This window comes from Thalassophryne amazonica, chromosome 2 (assembly GCF_902500255.1).
Source record: "Thalassophryne amazonica chromosome 2, fThaAma1.1, whole genome shotgun sequence".
NCBI classification, from domain to species: domain Eukaryota; kingdom Metazoa; phylum Chordata; class Actinopteri; order Batrachoidiformes; family Batrachoididae; genus Thalassophryne; species Thalassophryne amazonica.
Genome location: NC_047104.1, coordinates 102,804,510 through 102,825,978, shown reverse-complemented (window position 1 = coordinate 102,825,978; position 21,469 = coordinate 102,804,510). Strand labels below are relative to the sequence as shown.

The 21,469-nt window shown below is 42.1% G+C and overlaps 1 protein-coding gene across 1 annotated transcript in view; it reads right to left on the bottom strand.

Annotated features, from left to right (window-relative positions):
- The window catches only part of sbf2 (SET binding factor 2), a 316,027-nt gene extending 298,271 nt beyond the window's left edge, over positions 1 to 17,756 (bottom strand). The window contains 1 exon segment of the mRNA XM_034163256.1: positions 17,612 to 17,756. Coding sequence (XP_034019147.1) covers positions 17,612 to 17,642 — 31 coding nt within the window. The 5' untranslated portion in view covers positions 17,643 to 17,756.
- Positions 17,757 to 21,469: the final 3,713 nt, after the last annotated feature.

The following is a 21,469-nucleotide window of genomic DNA, read 5'->3' as shown; positions in this document are numbered from 1 at the left end:
GTTGATCTGGGCCAGCAGCTCCTCCATCTTCCCTCCATACACCTTCTTGGCTGCATGGATCTTCCACTGGAGCTCCTGTTAGACTCTACGCTGCTCCTCCCTGTCTCCCGAGTTGAAAGCCCTCTTCTTCTGGTTCATCAAGACCTTCAGCTCGGGGGTCACCCAGGGGTGGTTGTTGGGAAAGCACTGTACCCTCAGGGTAGGCACAGTGATCTCCACACAGAAGTTCATGTAGTCAGTGACACACTGGGTCAGGCTGTTGATGTCTTCACCATAAGAGTTTTGAAAAATGCTCCAGTCTGTGGTTCTGAAACAGTCCCTCAGGCTCTCAGTGGCCTCTTCAGTCCAGAGTTTCACTGATTTTTTCTGTACCGGTTCTCTTCTCACCCTGGGTGTGTATTGGGGGAGCAGATAGACGAGATTGTGATCCGAGCGTCCAGCGGGGGGAGGGGGGGGAGGTGTAAGCGTCCTCCACATTATCGTAAAAAAGGTCCAGTATTCTATTGTCCCTGATTTTACACATGACGTACTGGGTGAACGTGGGGAGGGTGGCGGAGAGGAAGGCATGGTTAAAGTCCCCGGTGATGAGGAGGAGGGCATGGGGGTGAGGTGTCTGCAGCCGCGTGACTGTACTGTGAATCCGCTCACAGGCACCGGTGGCGTCTGCAGAGGGAGGAATATACGCGCAGAGCATAATCACATTTCCAAAGTCCCGTGGGAGATAGTACGGCCTCACGCTCACCAAGAGTAGCTCCACGTCCGAGGAACAGATCTGGTGTTTCACGTGAACATGAGCTGCGTTGCACCATCTCTCACTCACATAAACAGCGAGCCCACCTCCTCTTTTTTTTCCGCTCTCCGCCAGCATCCTGTCTGCGCAGATGAGTGTAAAGCCGTCCATGTTAATGACCGAGTCCGGTACATGTTCATAAAACCACGTCTCCGTGAAGCACATAAGACCACAGCCCTTATACAGCCTCTGGAAACGGGTTAGCCCTGCTAGCTCCTCGGTCTTGTTGAGGAGAGATCTTACATTCCCCATGACCACAGATGGAATATAAGTCCTTCTCTGCTTCGTCTGGCCACCCCTGCAGCCCCGCCGACTCTGTATGTCTGCAGGTATGTCCAGGTGCTCAGTATAGCGGTGACCTGGCCCACTGTACATAGAGTCTCTTAGTCCAAGCAGCTGATCCCGGCTATAAACAATGGGACATCCGGAGCTGGAAACAAAGGGATTTCCACATGCTGCCTCAAATAGTGCCGAAAGCAGCAAAAAACTAATGTGCATACTTGCACAGGGTACCACCCACTGCAAATAAAGACAAATAAGCACGATTATAAAGTATTAAAAATACCATCTAGATTGTTACCAGCGCAAAGTTCAAAAGCCAGCATCTGTGATGGTATGGGGGTGTGTTAGTGCCCATGCCATGAGCAACTTACACATCTGTGATGGCACCATCAATGCTGAAAGGTACGTCTAGATTTTGGAGCAACACATGCTGCCATCCAAGCAACGTCTTTTTAAGGGACGTCCCTGCTTATTTGAGCAAGACAATGCAAGCCACATTCTGCATGTGTTACACCAGCGTGGCTTCATAGTAAAAGAGTGCAGGTACCAGACTGGCCTGCCTGTAGTCCAGACCCCACCACCCACTGAAAATGTGTGGCGCGTTATGAAGCGCAAAATACGACAACAGGAGACCCCAGACTGTTGAACAACTGAAGTCAAGAATTCCAACTACAAAACTTCAACAATTGGTCTCCTCAGTTCCCAAATGCTAATTGAGTGTTGTTTGAAGGAAAGGGGATGTAACACAGTGGTAAACATACCACTGTCCCAATTTTTTTGAAACATGTTGCAGGCATCCATTTCAAAATGAGCAAATATTTGCACAAAAACAATAAAGTTTATCAGTTTGAACATTAGATATCTTGTCTTTGTGGTGTATTCAATTGAATATAGGTTGAAGAGGATTTGCAAATCATTGTATTCTGTTTTTATTTACATTTTACACAACGTCCCAACTTCATTAGAATTGGGGTTGTACACGTACAACGGAATTTGTCCTCTGTACCTAACCCATCCTGCTTATTGTTACACACAATCCAACCACTGGGAGCAGTGGAATTGGGGCTGTACATACATACACACATACTGTAAATTGCCTTTTATATATATAGATATATGTACTTATACATGTGTGGGTGGCCAAGCAGTTAGGGCACTTTCCAAGGCACAAGGTACTCAGTTCAATCAATCAATCAATTTTTTTTTATATAGCGCCAAATCACAACAAACAGTTGCCCCAAGGCGCCTTATATTGTAAGGCAAGGCCATACAATAATTATGTATAACCCCAACGGTCAAAACGACCCCCTGTGAGCAAGCACTTGGATACAGTGGGAAGGAAAAACTCCCTTTTAACAGGAAGAAACCTCCAGCAGAACCAGGCTCAGGGAGGGGCAGTCTTCTGCTGGGACTGGTTTGGGCTGAGGGAGAGAACCAGGATAAAGACATGCTGTGGAGGGGAGCAGAGATCGATCACTAATGATTAAATGCAGAGTGGTGCATACAGAGCAAAAAGAGAAAGAAACAGTGCATCATGGGAACCCCCCAGCAGTCTACGTCTATAGCAGCATAACTAAGGGATGGTTCAGCGTCACCTGATCCAGCCCTAACTATAAGTTTTAGCAAAAAGGAAAGTTTTAAGCCTAATCTTAAAAGTAGAGAGGGTGTCTGTCTCCCTGATCTGAATTGGGAGCTGGTTCCACAGGAGAGGAGCCTGAAAGCTGAAGGCTCTGCCTCCCATTCTACTCTTACAAACCCTAGGAACTACAAGTAAGCCTGCAGTCTGAGAGCGAAGCGCTCTATTGGGGTGATATGGTACTACGAGGTCCCTAAGATAAGATGGGACCTGATTATTCAAAACCTTATAAGTAAGAAGAAGAATTTTAAATTCTATTCTAGAATTAACAGGAAGCCAATGAAGAGAGGCCAATATGGGTGAGAAATGCTCTCTCCTTCTAGTCCCCGTTAGTACTCTAGCTGCAGCATTTTGAATTAACTGAAGGCTTTTTAGGGAACTTTTAGGACAACCTGATAATAATGAATTACAATAGTCCAGCCTAGAGGAAATAAATGCATGAATTAGTTTTTCAGCATCACTCTGAGACAAGACCTTTCTGATTTTAGAGATATTGCGTAAATGCAAAAAAGCAGTCCTACATATTTGTTTAATATGCGCTTTGAATGACATATCCTGATCAAAAATGACTCCAAGATTTCTCACAGTATTACTAGAGGTCAGGGTAATGCCATCCAGAGTAAGGATCTGGTTAGACACCATGTTTCTAAGATTTGTGGGGCCAAGTACAATAACTTCAGTTTTATCTGAGTTTAAAAGCAGGAAATTAGAGGTCATCCATGTCTTTATGTCTGTAAGACAATCCTGCAGTTTAGCTAATTGGTGTGTGTCCTCTGGCTTCATGGATAGATAAAGCTGGGTATCATCTGCGTAACAATGAAAATTTAAGCAATACCGTCTAATAATACTGCCTAAGGGAAGCATGTATAAAGTGAATAAAATTGGTCCTAGCACAGAACCTTGTGGAGCTCCATAATTAACTTTAGTCTGTGAAGAAGATTCCCCATTTACATGAACAAATTGTAATCTATTAGACAAATATGATTCAAACCACCGCAGCGCAGTGCCTTTAATACCTATGGCATGCTCTAATCTCTGTAATAAAATTTTATGGTCAACAGTATCAAAAGCAGCACTGAGGTCTAACAGAACAAGCACAGAGATGAGTCCACTATCCGAGGCCATAAGAAGATCATTTGTAACCTTCACTAATGCTGTTTCTGTACTATGATGAATTCTAAAACCTGACTGAAACTCTTCAAATAGACCATTCCTCTGCAGATGATCAGTTAGCTGTTTTACAACTACCCTTTCAAGAATTTTTGAGAGAAAAGGAAGGTTGGAGATTTGCTATAATTAGCTAAGATAGCTGGGTCAAGTGATGGCTTTTTAAGTAATGGTTTAATTACTGCCACCTTAAAAGCCTGTGGTACATAGCCAACTAACAAAGATAGATTGATCATATTTAAGATCGAAGCATTAAATAATGGTAGGGCTTCCTTGAGCAGCCTGGTAGGAATGGGGTCTAATAAACATGTTGATGGTTTGGATGAAGTAACTAATGAAAATAACTCAGACAGAACAATCGGAGAGAAAGAGTCTAACCAAATACCGGCATCACTGAAAGCAGCCAAAGATAACGATACGTCTTTGGGATGGTTATGAGTAATTTTTTCTCTAATAGTTAAAATTCTGTTAGCAAAGAAAGTCATGAAGTCATTACTAGTTAAAGTTAATGGAATACTCAGCTCAATAGAGCTCTGACTCTTTGTCAGCCTGGTTACAGTGCTGAAAAGAAACCTGGGGTTGTTCTTATTTTCTTCAATTAGTGATGAGTAGAAAGATGTCCTAGCTTTACGGAGGGCTTTTTTATAGAGCAACAGACTCTTTTTCCAGGCTAAGTGAAGATCTTCTAAATTAGTGAGACGCCATTTCCTCTCCAACTTACGGGTTATCTGCTTTAAGCTACGAGTTTGTGAGTTATACCACGGAGTCAGGCACTTCTGATTTAAAGCTCTCTTTTTCAGAGGAGCTACAGCATCCAAAGTTGTCTTCAATGAGGATGTAAAACTATTGACGAGATACTCTATCTCACTTACAGAGTTTAGGTAGCTACTCTGCACTGTGTTGTTATATGGCATTAGAGAACATAAAGAAGGAATCATATCCTTAAACCTAGTTACAGCGCTTTCTGAAAGACTTCTAGTGTAATGAAACTTATTCCCCACTGCTGGGTAGTCCATCAGAGTAAATGTAAATGTTATTAAGAATGATCAGACAGAAGGGAGTTTTCAGGGAATACTGTTAAGTCTTCTATTTCCATACCATAAGTCAGAACAAGATCTAAGATATGATTAAAGTGGTGGGTGGACTCATTTACATTTTGAGCAAAGCCAATAGAGTCTAATAACAGATTAATGCAGTGTTGAGGCTGTCATTCTCAGCATCTGTGTGGATGTTAAAATCGCCCACTATAATTATCTTATCTGAGCTAAGCACTAAGTCAGACAAAAGGTCTGAAAATTCACAGAGAAACTCACAGTAACGACCAGGTGGACGATAGATAATAACAAATAAAACTGGTTTTTGGGACTTCCAATTTGGATGGACAAGACTAAGAGTCAAGCTTTCAAATAAATTAAAGCTCTGTCTGGGTTTTTGATTAATTAATAAGCTGGAATGGAAGATTGCTGCAAATCCTCCGCCCCGGCCCGTGCTACGAGCATTCTGACAGTTAGTGTGACTCGGGGGTGTTGACTCATTTAAACTAACACATTCATCCTGCTGTAACCAGGTTTCTGTAAGGCAGAATAAATCAATATGTTGATCAATTATTGTATCATTTACCAACAGGGACTTAGAAGAGAGAGCCCTAATGTTTAATAGACCACATTTAACTGTTTTAGTCTGTGGTGCAGTTGAAGGTGCTATATTATTTTTTCTTTTTGAATTTTTATGCTCAAATAGATTTTTGCTGGTTATTGGTGGTCTGGGAGCAGACACCGTCTCTACGGGGATGGGGTAATGAGGGGATGGCAGGGGGAGAGAAGCTGCAGAGAGGTGTGTAAGACTACAACTCTGCTTCCTGGTCCCAACCCTGGATAGTCACTGTTTGGAGGATTTAAGAAAATTGGCCAGATTTCTAGAAATGAGAGCTGCTCCATCCAAAGTCGGATGGATGCCGTCTCTCCTAACAAGACCAGGTTTTCCCCAGAAGCTTTGCCAATTATCTATGAAGCCCACCTCATTTTTTGGACACCACTCAGACAGCCAGCAATTCAAGGAGAACATGCGGCTAAACATGTCACTCCCGGTCCGATTGGGGAGGGGCCCAGAGAAAACTACAGAGTCCGACATTGTTTTTGCAAAGTTACACACCGATTCAATGTTAATTTTAGTGACCTCCGATTGGCGTAACCGGGTGTCATTACTGCCGCTTGAATTACAATCTTACCAAATTTACGCTTAGCCTTAGCCAGCAGTTTCAAATTTCCTTCAATGTCGCCTGCTCTGGCCCCGGAAGACAATTGACTATGGTTGCTGGTGTCGCTAACTTCACATTTCTCAAACAGAGTCGCCAATAACCAGAGTTTGATCCTCGGGCGGGTGTGTCGCCGAGTGGGGAAAAACGGTTAGAAATGTGAACGGGTTGGCGGTGGTACACGGGGCTTCTGTTTAGAACTACGCTTCATCCTCACAGTCACTCAGCCGGCCTGCTTTCCCGGCTGCTCGGGATCTGCCAGAGGGGAACTAACGGCGGGCCTAAGCTACCTTGGTCCGCACCGACTACAGGGGCCTGGCTAGCTGTAGAATTTTCCACGGTGCGGAGCCGAGTCTCCAATCGCCCAGCCTGGCCTCCAAAGCTACGAATAAGCTACACTTATTACAAGTACCGTTACTGCTAAAGGAGGCCGAGGAATAACTAAACATTTCACACCCAGAGCAGAAAAGTGCGGGAGAGACAGGAGAAGCCGCCATGCTAAATCGGCTAAGAGCTAGTAGCTGCGCTAAGCTAGCGGATTCTTAAAAACACGCAAAGTGAATAATGTGTAAATAATTTAGAGGTGATTCAGCAGAAGGAGTGCTTTAGTTAAGGCACGTGAAGATTACACTGGGAAACAAATCGTAATCTAGATAACTAGATCAATCTAACTGCGCAGATTAAACAGCTAACAGATACAGAAAAACACCGCTGTGCTCCGGAACAGGAATTGATACAATACCGCAATGAGACCAAACCACCAGTAGAGGCAAGCCAAGACCACAAGTACCTAGTCTCCATGTATGAGTTGTGTCAGGAGGGACATCCAGCATAAAACCTGTGTCAAATCAAAATGCAGAGCCATATCGGATCTGCTGTGGTGACCGCAAGTGAAAGGAAGACGCTAAAAGATTTCTACACGTACCTACAGGTGAACCCGTTAACTCGCGCATGCATAAGTCGCAATTTGGCTTTACTTGCGGTCAATTTCTAGACCACAAAAAATTAGACAACTGTATATTTAGATTAGAAATTAGAATACCGTATATTTTTTTGGTGAACATTAACTCGCGGTCTGATTTTGTGGACTCCAACTAACGCAAGTTAAGGAGGTTCACCTGTATTGAAGCATATTCACGAGGTCTGTCAAAGTAACGGTCCTTTTTATTTTTTTCAAAAACTATATGGATTTCATTCATATGTTTTTACGTCAGACATGCTTGAACCCTCGTGCGCATGTGTGAGTTTTTCCACGCCTGTCGGTTACGTCATTCGCCTGTGAGCACGCCTTGGGAAGGAGTGGTCCCGCCCCCTCGTCGGATTTTCACTGTCTGGAAATGGCGGAATGAAAAGGACTTTTTTTGCCATCAGAATTTTTTCAGAAGCTGTTAGAGACAGGCACCTGGAAACCATTTGAAAAATTTATCTGGCTTTCGGTGAAAATTTTATGGGCTTCACAGAGAATAAGGACTGTTACTACAGCTTTAAGGACCCCTTTAAGGACGCTCGGCGCGCCACGCTCCGAGCTGCGACGACGCGGCACAAGCCACCGGACCATTTCTAAACTAATGGCTCTGTGGAACGAGACCATCGTGTGCTCTTTCTCTGGTTATCACAAGAGCTGGACATCAGCCATTTTCCGGCAGATTTCACTTTTAACAAGAGATTTTGTCATGGAAAGCTGCACGAAGGCTTCGCGCATAAAGACCGATTCGCTTTGGAAGCGAGACAAAGGAACACCTCCGTTTCGGCGTGTCAGAGGACAAGTTTGGACATGCCTATCTCGGCTTTCAATGCTTACCAGTACAAGTAAGTATCAGAGAAATTGTGGAGAGCTGGGCTTGTCCCAACTTGTCCTCTAACACTCCGTAACGGAGGTGTTATTTGTCTCGCTCCATCAGCGGCTCCGTCGTGACGCGCGAAGCCTCCGCGCGGCTTTCCATGACAAAATCTCTTGTTAAAACTGAAATCTGCCGGAAAATGGCTGATGTCCAGCTCTTGTGATAACCAGAGAAAGAGCACACGACGGTCTCGTATCCACAGAGCCATCCGTTTAGAAATGGTCCGGTGGCTTGTGCCGCGTCGTCGCAGCTCGGAGCGCGGCGCGCCGAGCATCCTTAAAGGGGTCCTTAAAGCTATAGTAACAGTCCTTATTCTCTGTGAAGCCCGTAAAATTTTCACCGAAAGCCAGATAAATTTTTCGAATGGTTTCCAGGTGCCAGTCTCCAACAGCTTCTGAAAAAAGTCTGATGGAAAAAAAAGTCCTTTTCATTCCGCCATTTCCAGACAATGAAAATCCGACGAGGGGGCAGGACCACTCCTTCCCAAGGCGTGCTCACAGGCGAATGACGTAACCGACAGGCGTGGAAATATCTCTCTCTCTCTCTCTCTCTCTCTCTCTCTCTCTCTCTCTCTCTCTCTCTCTCTCTCTCTCTCTCTCTCAAATAATTGCCAACCCCTGGTCTAGTTCATACAAAATAAAGACTTATGACACAAATGATTAATGTATTCTTATGCCTTATCCGTCACACCATAGTGTAAATTTACCTGAATCATATTGTTCAACTGTATCACAGGGTTTCACTTAATGTCACAGTAGATAAATGGAAAATTATATTTACCTATCCAACAGAGGAAGTACTATGTGGATGTGACAATAAAGCAGAACAAAAAAGCTGATGCTCTTGCAGAGGTGAGTACATCGACAAAAGGAGAATATACTTATCCATTAAAGGCCTCGCTATTATTATAGGAGGAGAACAAATGCCTTTTTTCAAATGAGCATAATATATGGATGAATATTAAACTACACACCAGTTTTCAATCCTGCTGTATGAATCCTGGATCCATTTCCTCTTGCTGACATGGTATAGTATCTGCTATACTGCGCAAAAGAACAGAACTGAGATTTCCTGTTTCAAATTTTGTGTTCAGATTTCTCAGCAGGTGTTTTGCCCAGTAAGAACAGCAACAACTTTTGTGTTTGCAGCACCACAAACCACCACAGAAACAATGCTTTTTGAATTATAGCTGAGTATTATATCTTATTTTCCTGTCAAACATCATAAAAAAACCTGTTGTTGCCCATGCAAGAGGCAAGAATGTGTAGCAAGAATTAAAGGGTTTATGGAAAAACATGTTTTTGACTGGTCCCGTGAGGAAAAACAGGTCATACAAATTTCAAATTTTTTAAGTGACAGCTTTGCAGACAATTTCATAAGGACTGAACAAAGCCCTAACGCACATGTTTAAGTTGCTGCTGATAGAACAAAACAAAGTACACAACTCAATAGGTAATGATTTAGAAAAACAACCACAGCACATGGCAGCAGTTGAGGTGTGCTCTACAAAACAAACAAGTTCAGCTGTTTAAAATAAATAAAATGAATGAAGCATTTCTGTCTTGTAAATGATGTTGTGTGTTAAGAACTGTCTTTATCTCCTAATTGAATGCATTAAAAATATATACATATATTCAGAACTCTCTTGCCATTATTATTATTGACTTTAATGTTTAAAACATGGGCAGCACGGTGGCTTATTGGCTAGCACTGATGCCTCACAGCAAAGTTCCAGGTCCGACCTGGCCCTTTCTGTGTAGTTTGCATGTGCTCCCTGTGCTTGTGTTGGTTCCCGTCAGTAAATTTAACAATGAACCCAACTTAACAAGAAAACCAAATCATGGCCTTGCCTAAAAGACAAAATGCATTTTGCAACTTTAAGAAGACAAAAATCAATACAAGCCACAACAAATAGAAAAGACAAGATGAAATAACAGAAACAACTTCAATTCAGCTTTTGTTCATTAAGAAAGATGACACTTGTGTTTGTGATGGTGCTAAGTGACTAGGCACTGAAAAACAGACAATGGAACGGAAAGCCAAACGTACGTTTGGGAGATAAAACTACAGGAGCTGCAACAATTAAAATGCCTAAAATACATGTTTTTTTGTAATTGCATCATATTAAGTGAGGAACTTTATATTTCCTTGAAACACTACACTACAGCAAAAGCCAAAAGAAATTACTCCACACAGGGATTGAAAACATGCAACCCTTCAGATATAATAAATAGCAAAATGACACAGTCAATAGATATCTGGAGATGGGACTTTTCTGCAAAAATATACTGCATTACATAAGCCTTGCCTGATTCCAGACCATGTTGACGGAGTAAAGACTTTGACACTGTCTGTGAAACATATTCCCCAAGCATTTTGATTCAATACAGAATGATGATGTTCATCCAATAATTTATTGGCGAGAGACAGCTAGTCAAAATAACAGCGATAATAATAAATCCTCTTTTACTTGTAAAATTTTAATTTATGGTGGTCAGGGCATGCCAGCCCGTATAAACCTGTGCCAATAAAGAGAAACAAAGCTCTGCATCACTCAAAACCAGTTTTGCACAGCTGAAGAAACAGGCAGATGTCACAACAGATTTCCAAAAGCGGAATGTGACACTCAGATCACGCTCCCGTTTATCACTATATATTATATTCCACATAAACGATCATACTGCCATGACAAAATGACATTGATTGTACTTGTGACCAATTTTAAAGTCTGCAATAAGCTGCAATATTACGTAATTATATACCAGTGGAATGTTCTGCTTTTAATGTCCAGTGTGCTGCATTTAAGAACAAAGGTTTCACAATTTCTGACGTCATTCAATAAATCTTTATATGCAGGTCATGAGTCCTCCAGTCGGGGGGGGGGGACTCCTGCATGTTCTTGTATTGACTTTATAGATGAGATACAGCCCAAAGACCAAAATAGGATGACTAATGAGGTTTGTCAGCATTTGTGTTGTTAGACACTGCAAAGCTCACTTTCAACACAGGAGGCACTATACTGTGCAAACTGCAAAGACACAACAACAAACAACACTTTCTCTCCTTCTTGTTTACCAGCATATCCAGAGGTTAGGTGAATCACATCACTGACAGATGCTTCCAGCATGCCAGTGCATTCAGTAACACCAGCAGCTGACAGAATCACTGCCTACATCCAAAGAAGTCGCCAGCTATGACACAGTGCCCTCCAAAAGTATTGGGCCCCTTGGTATTTCACACATTTTAATTTGTTTATGCCATTTCAAATACAAAGAGTAAATCAGGCTTCTCAATATAAAAAAAAGGTAAAATTATCTTCCTTAAACTCAAACTGAAAGCAAATCTGTATAACTTGATATAAAATAATTAAAATATAAAAGCCAAGATGATGGGTTACATATGTAATGGGCCACTTTGATATAATACCTGTAAATCAGTTTTATTGCCAGTTTTCTTCAGACAAGTCAGGGGATGGATACATGAACATTTCTAAGTCTTGAACTTCATTTACATCAATTATGAAGAAATACAAACAGTAAAACACTCTATGGTAAATCTGTGTGGAGTCGACAGCTCTCAAAAACTGAGTGAGGAAGAAGAAGAGTGAGGAAAGCCACCAAGACACCCAGACAACTAGGGGTGCCGGAAAAAAAAAAAAAAGATTCACGTCCGAATCACGATTCTTAATCAATCCAAAATGTTCAAGAATTGATTTTTAAAAAGCATTTTTTAAAACATTTTCTTGCTTACTCGCTGCGTGTACTGTTTGTCAGACAACGGCCTCCGTACTGCAGCGTCCCTGTGAGGGGAGCGTCCGCCGTGCTTCAAACATTTGTGAACTGCAGCTTAGCATGGCGAGTGAAAAGCTAATTCAGCCAGCACCGTCTTTGCTGAAGGCAAATGTTTGGGTGCATTTTGGATTTTATTATTCGCTGTGTAAGAAGGAGCTTGACATGACTTATGCAGTGTGCGAAATCTGCAAAATGAAAGTCAAGTACTTCGGAAACACTTCAAATCCTCAAGACCACATGCTACGCATCACCCGGAGCTAAAAGAAGCGGAGCAGCGGTCTCTGCCAACTACTGACCAGCACACACTCCATCACTTCACTAAACTGCCAGCCAACTCTGAACGAGCAAAGCGGATAAGTACATTTACATCTTTAGAATCACCTGATTAACCTTGTAAAGCTGCATTTTCTTAAACATAAACATTTTTAAGTACTATAACTATTTCTCAGAGCACTTTCAATCGAAAATCAATTCTGAATCGAATCATCACCCCAAGAATCGGAATCGAATTGAATCGTGAGTTGTTGTAAGATTCACATCCCTACAGACAACCTAGAAAAAGTTACAGGCTTCTGTGGCTGTGATTGGAGAAATTGTGCATAGTGCACATGTATTTTGTATCACCAGTTATACAGCTTCATGATGAAGTGGTATAGAGTGGTACACACACAAGCATTCCATACATAGAGGGGTCCATAATCGTAACAGCTTGATCCAATCCAACAACCACAGGGGACTACATAGTATGAACCAGCACATGCTCCCAGATCTGACTGAGACTGTCACAGCGACCAAATCACACAATGAGAAAGAGAGAATACTTCTACTGCTCAGACACAAACTTCATCACAGAGTGGAGAAAAACCTAAGAGAGAATACTTCTACTGCTCAGACACAAACTTCATCACAGAGTGGAGAAAAACCTAGCATGCGAACCTTGTATCTTCATGTGGCGTCACAATGAATGTGAATCCATTCTCAGTACTCTGGTGAAGCCAAGAACATTTTGTCCACTGAGGACAAAAAAAATAAATGAATATGTATTTGTCAGCTGGTGCTGACATCCACAGAATTGATGAAAGACAACACTTACCTAGTCTGTCAATACTGCATATTAAATGAGGTGAATAAGAGAATTCAGCTGCTTGGGCTTCTCTTTGACACACATTGTGCTAGAGACAGAAGCCAGTGCCACAGACTAGGAGTTTTAATTTCTTCCTTTATGGCAGATAAAGTGAGTATTTTTGTTGTCTCCAGGATCCTTATCAGTGCATTGGTGGCAGGAAGTTGCAAAGGCTGGAGCTAAATGCAAAATACTGATTATCACTTTAACTTCTAGGTGATGAAATAATGACCACTTTATCCTTCCTATATGTACACAGTTGTGATTACAAATGTTTACAAAGCGCTTGTCAGCAATGGATGAGAAAGTAAAAGTGAGGGTGGACACAACATGTGAACCACAATTTACTTGCAGTTTACAGTGTGAACTAAAGCATGGTGATTTGTTTTTAAAGTGATAATTGCATTAATTTCATGCTGTTATGGTAAATCAGTGTGAATGGAAGATATGCAGGCAGGCTGTGCTCACACAGCCTGTTTAAAATAAATAAATAAATAAACCAGCGTCACGGAGAAACTGTAGCTGCTGCTGCTGCACGTTCACCTTGACACTTGCATGAAACTGATCCCCGCACTGTGAGTAAACACATCGTAAACTGTTGTAAATTGTGCATGAACTATGCACGGCTGCATGCCAGTGTGCAAAGAAAATTCTGAAATGTTCATAACGTCTGGCATGCACTAATTCATGAACTAGTTGTGAACATTCCGCAACCTATTCGAAAACACTACGTGTCAACATGTATCACTGTATTCAGGGCATCGGAACGATTATGACGAGATGTTACACCTATAATAAACATAATCTTACATATACATGATCTAACTCATGAGAAGGAATGAAAATGCAGCTGTTTTACCCATCCATTACGATAAATATTATAAATAATTACCTTTGAGACAAGATTCCACATGCATTCTCCACTGCACAATGTGCACAAGGCACCTGTAGCTGTAGATAATTTCTCTATGATTCTGGAAGCGATGAGAAATAGTTCATCAGCCAGGTTCTGAGAGCAAATGTATAATTTGTAGGGTTAGGTATCGAGAACCGGTCCTTTTAAAGAATCGTTAAGGGCCCCTTCACCCATAGTGTGAATAAGTACAACTCAAGGCGACTCCCGGCAAAACAGCTCGTATGAGCGAACCACGCAAACATTGCGCCGGTGGGCGGGCATGCACAATCGATTCGTGTACGTGACACTGTCTTTCGAGCAGGAGCACAGTGCGAGCAGCTGCACCACATCATGCCACTGATGTGGAGAACAATTAAAATAAAAACCAGCTATGCAGTGGTTGTGCTTGGCAAAGCTTGAAGCAACGAAGCAGTGCTCCGACCCACTGTTTCTTTGGTTCTCTGTTTCGTTGCTTTTCAGAAGCGGCAAGTCTGCTTCTTAACCCCTCTCAAAGCCATTAAAATGTCAATCGTGAGTCATTTTTGTGTGGATTAAAATCACTAAATGGGGCTCTTGTCTTGCTGTGGGCAAGAAACGAGAACCGTCCTCCGTTCCATTTGTACTGCTGCAACGCTCTCTGCAGAGTCCTTAGAGTCTGGTAGGAATTAGTAACTTCAAAGCAAATCACTGTTTTAAATCAAATGACACCTCTTTCCAAACACTGTAACAGACAACAAACCAAAGCATTTTTTTCCTCCCAAAATGAGATGTCGTCCGTGTTTTATGAATTACATCCTAGCGTGCAGCGCAGCTGACTGAGCTCAGCTCAGAGGCTATGGGGTTACATTTCTGTCGTTAATATCTGAAAGTAAATGCTTTTGACAAAAACTACAGATTTGTTTATTTCTATTTATGTCCAGAGATCAAGGATCCACCATGTACAGATTTTATTTATGTCCAAAGATCAAGAATCCAGTGACCAATTTCATAGAAAACCTGTAAAGCCTACTTTTAGTACACAGAAAACTCACAGACGGTATTGATAAGGGAACTGATAAGGAACGGGACTGATAAGCGGAATCGACAGTCGGTAGCATGTAAAAATCCATAAATTAATGGGGCTATTAAGATAATGGTTCCAGCACTGATGCCACTTCCTCCTTCTCCGATGTCGGGAATTGCCCAGAAGTTCCTGATTTTAGTGGTACGCAGTTCAAAATCTGAATATTTATCTCTTCAGTAACTGCGCACCAGGAAAGGTTGCTTAATTTTTAATCTTTAAATACTCAAAAAAACATTACATATCATGTCACCTACACTTTAAGCCCTATATTTTGTTAAGTGATAATTTCACAAGGACCACAATGGAAATAAGCATTTATGCTTTATTGTGTTAACTGTGTATCATTGATACATTCACCTCTGTGTATTTATATTGATGTAAATGGTAAATGGACTGCATTTATATAACGCTTTTCCATCTGCATCAGACACTCAAAGCGCTTTACAAATAATGCCTCACATTCACCTCGATGTCAGGGTGCTGCCATACAAGGTACTCACTACACACCGGGAGCAATAGGGGATTAAAGACCTTGCCCAAGGGCCCTTAGTGATTTTCTGGTCAGGCTGGGATTTAAACCGGGGATCTTCTGGTCTCAAGCCCAATGCCTTAACCACCTGACCATCACCTCCCCCAACCTGATGTTGCAGAATAAACTCAAATCAATCAATCATAGACAATATTGTACTTACATTTTAACGGCGTCTGCAGGAGGGTCTGCATGTGCGCATACATGAGCTTTTGAAAAAAGCGGACGTTACCTTTGACTGTGTGATGTGCCTGCACACTGACGTCCATGAGATGTCTTGTAAATCACTCTAGAGGTGTTATCAGGTTACAAAATAAAGCATTTTCAGTTTTAGAAGTGTTTATTTCCCTGTAGTTTTTACATAATATATAAATGGAAAATGGACTGCATTTATATAGCGCTTTTCCATCTGCATCAGACGCTCAAAGCGCTTTACAAATAATGCCTCACATTCACCCCAATGTGAGGCATTGGAGTGAATGTGCCATACAAGGCACTCACTACACACCGGGAGCAATAGGGGATTAAGGATGTTAAAAGTCAGGCTGGGATTTGAACCGAGGATCTTCTGGTGTCAAGCCCAACGCCTTAACCACTAGACCACCTTCACCTGTATGAGAAACATGTTATATTTACACACAGCAGCAGTTTGGAAGCAGATTCCGCCATGTTGGAATAGCAGCCAGAGAGGTCACTGTGCCTCTCTACTCTGACTGGCTGTCACCCCACCCCCTTCCCCCCCTAAAAAAAACACAATTGCATTATTGATAACATAAAAATAGGAAACAGAATGAGACATTTTGACCTCTTAAAATAGGTCAAGGTTAGCCATCTTTGAACTTGTTCAAGGTCTGTGTCCCAACAATTTTTTTTCCTGCAGCTGTTCCCTTGTTTTCTCTCAGAGTCACCACAGCAGATCGAAGGTGGATGTTGATTTTGGCACAGGTTTAACGCCAGATGCCCTTCCTGACGCAACTCCACACTGCATGGGAGAAATGTGGCAGGATGGGATTTGAACCTATCACCTTCTGCACTGAAACCAAGTGCACTAACCACTTGACCCCCACTCCTACCTGTGTCCCAAGAATGTTCCCTGTGAATTTGAAGACTCCGGCAGCAATAAGACTGGAATTGTGCTGAGCACTGACAGATGGACGGACAGACAGACGGATGCAAAGCCATCTCAAGACCCGATGGCCATATTTTGATGGCCTTGGGTAAAAATGAGGAAAAAGTGCAGCGCTGTGAACACTTTCTGGATGCACTGTATTAATATGTAATTATTCTAATTCTAATTCTAATATAGCTTATCTTACATTTGCCTTTGGCGACCGCATTTCATGCTGGTTTGTGTTTCTTTTCTTTGTGTGTGACGATCAAAACCTTAAGGTGCACTTGTTTCCAGTGGGAAGGTTCCCAGTTCGAACCCACCCTACACATTCTCCATGTAATGTGGAGTTGTGTCAGGAAGGGCATCCAGCGTAAAACTTGTACGAAATCATCAGGCAGATCCATCTCGGATCTGCTGTGCAAACGAACCCAAATGAAACATGGACAAGCCAAAGGGACTTACTTACTATACACTGGCACCTTGAAAGATTATAGTCTGGGCGTGCTTTTCTGTTCAACATCTGGCAACAGGAACACTGCTGAATGGATGGATTATTCACTGGAACATTCTGCTGTGCAACATGAAAGATGAGCACCTTATATACACATACATACACACAAAACAACAAATAATCACTGGCAGGTGTGGTGCAGCGATTGAAAACAGAAAGTGGTCGACTAAGCTTAAGCATGACGCAGGTTTAAAACAGGAAAAAAAGTATATGTGAACAATGCAGGACATCGCCTGTGTCAGGAGAACGAAAACGATCCATGACGTTTGATTTGTCACAGTCCCACGACCATTACATAGTCAGGGTCTGCTCCTTTAAAGGGCGGCGGCCACAGCGCGATCAACACGGACAGGATGCACACATCCTCACTTCTAAAGCCAGTAAAAGTTTTCTACTAATTCAAATACCAAAAACGTGTCACCAGTGCAAGCTCACCAGAAGATGTTTGCTTCATTAATACGTGCGCACCGGGTGATAGTCGGCACCCAACTGTGTCCCAAAGAAAAAAAAAAACAAGTGTTTGCAGTCGCTGAGCGGCTAAGCTAATCTGAGAGCTATGTAGCATCATCACAGCGAGCGGCAGCTGCGACCGACACCTCGGCGAGCCAGACACACTACCGGCTTTCTCCTGGTCGTAGCCCACCACCATAAATAGTCCGCCAATCGAGCATGTCTGCTGCTTTTCCCCACAAGACCAACACAATTAACATTTCTCCTTTTTCCACAGCACAGCCATGTTTGACAGAAGGCGTGTCAGTGCGCTTGCGTGTGGGATGCAGGCGCGCCATCCATGGGCGTGGGCACCCCGAGTTTACAAACAGCACTGTGCCCGGGGCACGGGCACGGGCACGGCAAGAACGGCACGCTTGTGTCAGTGTCAGCACAGCTGTGGATCCCACACCGGACTGTGTCAAAGATATAAAAAACAAAAAAGTTTGATATTTGATTTTTCTATCATCAGAGGGTCAACAAAACAATGTCATTCATACACCCAGACATTCATATTCATATTACTAATTACAAACCTCATTTTTTACACTAACAAGACATGGGCACGGAGTTGGAACACAGCGTGCCTCACATGTTTGTCATGTAAAAGAATTTTTGTGATACACTAACACCATAATATATGCTTCAAGGTGGCTTTGACATTTGATCAATTCTGTCCAAAACTGAACCATTTTATCCAAGACAGAATCCTAAATTGCTTGAGATAAAGTTTCTGACTTTTGAATTTCACCTTTCAAGATCACCTAAGGTCAAAGGTCATGTGACCACAAGAGACTTCAGGGTCCCATGATCCTTTGCACGCACGGAGTGGTTCTGGTCACGTGGTAACCGTTGCACCTGAGATTTGTTGTTTCTTGGTTATCAGGAAGTTAATGACCTTCTGGTATGGGAATATCAATGGCACGTAACCTGGGTGTGATTTGTCCTGGGTTTAGACAATAAATAAATAAATATTTATTAATATATTATTATTATTATAATTCTAGTATACATTAACCAGAAATTTACATCTACATCTGAAAGCCTTTGGTGACTGCATTTCATGCTGGCTTGCATTTCTTCATTTCTTGCATTTCATTTCTTGCATTTCAAACATGGCGGAGTTTGTTTGTCTGACGATGATGATTTGATGCACGGCATGGCGGACTTCATTGTCAGAATTATTTTTGGGACTCCTATTTAAAGTTCGCATTAGATTGTTGATGTCAAAGCTAGCAGTGACGCACCAAAGCTGGGATTAATGTCTGACGTTTTTTTTTTCTCTCTCTCTCTCTGTACTGAGGAGTTACCAAAATGTAAGTCCCTTTCTGTTGGTTTTTTAAATTAATATAATATGAAATGACAACGATCTATTTCAGCCGTTATACAATATAAAACAAATAATGAACTTTTTACATTCTTTCAGTGGAACAAATATTTAATTCGGTGAAAGCTGGAACATACCATTCAACTTTCGCCGAGTTGAATGGTATATATATATATATATAATGGTGTAATGGTAGCTGGAATGGTATGTTCCAGCTTCGTACCATTGAACTCATAAACATTCATGATTTGTATAATATATGACTTCATACGAGCACATTCCCTGTGGATGAATCTACCCTAATCTCATCGCTGACCGAACGGTCCCCCCCTAAAAATCGGTCCGCCTTGCCTTCACTGCGCATGCATCATTAGCCGCAGTTCACAGATTATCACCTCATTTCTGCTTAAAACTGCACTCCAGTCATCATTTATCTCTGCGACAGATATCTGAAGGTTTTGTACAACAATCATTTTCACATAAATTCAGCATTATTTCATCATAAAAGACGGAGGAAATGATCAGAGCGCTGCGAATACACGGGCTCTAGCTGATGCTTTCACTGCGCATCGGTTATTTCCAAGTGTCACCAAGAATCACCTTGTTTCTGCTTCAACGGCCTCATTTATGCTTGAAACTGACTTTAGAATGATATAAGAGGTTTTACCTTGTAATCTGATGGTTAATAATCCCATTAATCCATTTGATCGCTTTGGGTGAAGAGACTCTGTCTCAGAGCTCTGAAATAACGCATGCGCAGTAGAGGCAGCGCGGACCAATTTTTAGGGGCGGACCGTTCAGTCTGCAACACTGGAGTTGGATTCTCCAACGGGGTGAACAACATTTTTGGTTTTTTCACTTGTTCGTATCAACTGACATTTCTTGTTTCAGTTATTTTTTTGGTTCATGTATCTCTGGAAGATTTTTGAGTTATTTCGGCTATTGGGGTTAGGGTGTCACGTGACTGCTGTAATAACAACCTATTAACACATACTTACATTTAAGAATAAGGATAAAAATAAGAAGTTATATTGCCAGAGTGGCGAAACAGTAACAGTGCAGTTTTTTCTTTTACAATGTTAACAAGTACAACATGTTTATGCAAAATGACTGAAGACACTTGCACAAGATGTTGACAGTATTGCACATAGCTCTGGGTAACTGAAAAACGCTGATCATTATATATTTGTCCTGCAGAAGGGGGAGGAGTTATACAGTCTGATTGCCACAGGTAGGAAGGACCTCCTGTGGTGTTCTGTGGTGCACATCAGTGGTCTCAGTCTTTTGCTGAAGGTGCTCTGACAGGACATCGGTGTGGCATGCAGGGGGTGGGAGGTGTTGTCCCTGATAGTGAGCAGTTTTCTCAACATCCTCCTCTCTGACACCTCCATCACAGACTCCAGTTCCATCCCCAGGACAGAGCCAGCCCTCCTGATGAGCTTGTTGAGTTTGTTTATGTCAGCTGCCTCCAGCCTGCTGCTCAACACACTACAGCGAAGAAGATGATGCTGGAGACCACTGAGTGATAAAACATCTGTAACATGTTCCTGCAGATATTGAAAGATCCATAACAATATCCACGGGCAAAACTTTATTATGATCACAGCCAATAAATTTGGGTATAATCTATTGAATCATTAGTCTTTCCTTAGGGCCCCCACACACAGTACGAATGTGGTCGAATTGCGCACGAAGCAGGAAACGTATGCAATTTGTGTAAAATTGGAGCTGCCTCTAATGCCACGTACAGCTGTCGCTACACAGGAAATTTTGCTGAGTAAAATTTACTCTGCTGGGATATCATTTGATCCCAGTCTAAACAGAGTAAATTACACTCTATCACAGTGTGTGTAAAATTTAGTGTGTGTAACCCAAAGAACACAGTCATGCTTCAGTGTGTTTGGAACAGGGAATCTCCTTAAGGTGGAAGAAATCATGATGAAAGAAGCACATGTGAAGATTTTGAAAGAACACCTCAGTCACCAGCAATATTGGGTCTGGGTCGTTCTTTGTCTTCCAACATGACAATGAACCAAAACATACATCACTCCTGTTGAAGAACTCCCTCCAGCAGAATGAACATTACTGACTGGCCTGAACAAAGCCCTGACTTGAATCCCATTGAAAATCTGTGGAGTAAACTGAAGACCAAGGTCCACGCCAGAAGACCATCAAATCTGGAGGAGTTTGAGAGATTCGCCAAAGAAGAATGGGCTGGGATACCTCAGGCAACATGTCTGAGACATAATGAAAACTACAACAAACGACTACAGGCTGTTATGCAGCAACAAGGACATACAATGGATCGGGGGGGTTAATAATTTTGACCTTGGTATTTTATGGTTTTTATGAGATAATTTTGTTTCTGTGTGAAAATAAAATAATGTAAGTATCCAAAATAAAACTAGAATGTTAGAATGTTTAGAAATGATGTGTTGAAAATGTTAATGGGGGGGTCATGCTACCTGTCTATGTCCTTAGACAAGACACTTAATCGACATTGTCTCAGTCCATTGAGCTTTCAATGGGCACTGGCCTTGGCTGGGGAAGTAACCTGTGTCAGACTGGTGTCCCGTTCAGGTGTAGTCGTAGACTTATCCGTTTGATGCTACAGAATCCAGAGATAAGTACCAACGGGCCTCAAGACCTATAAAGGACTT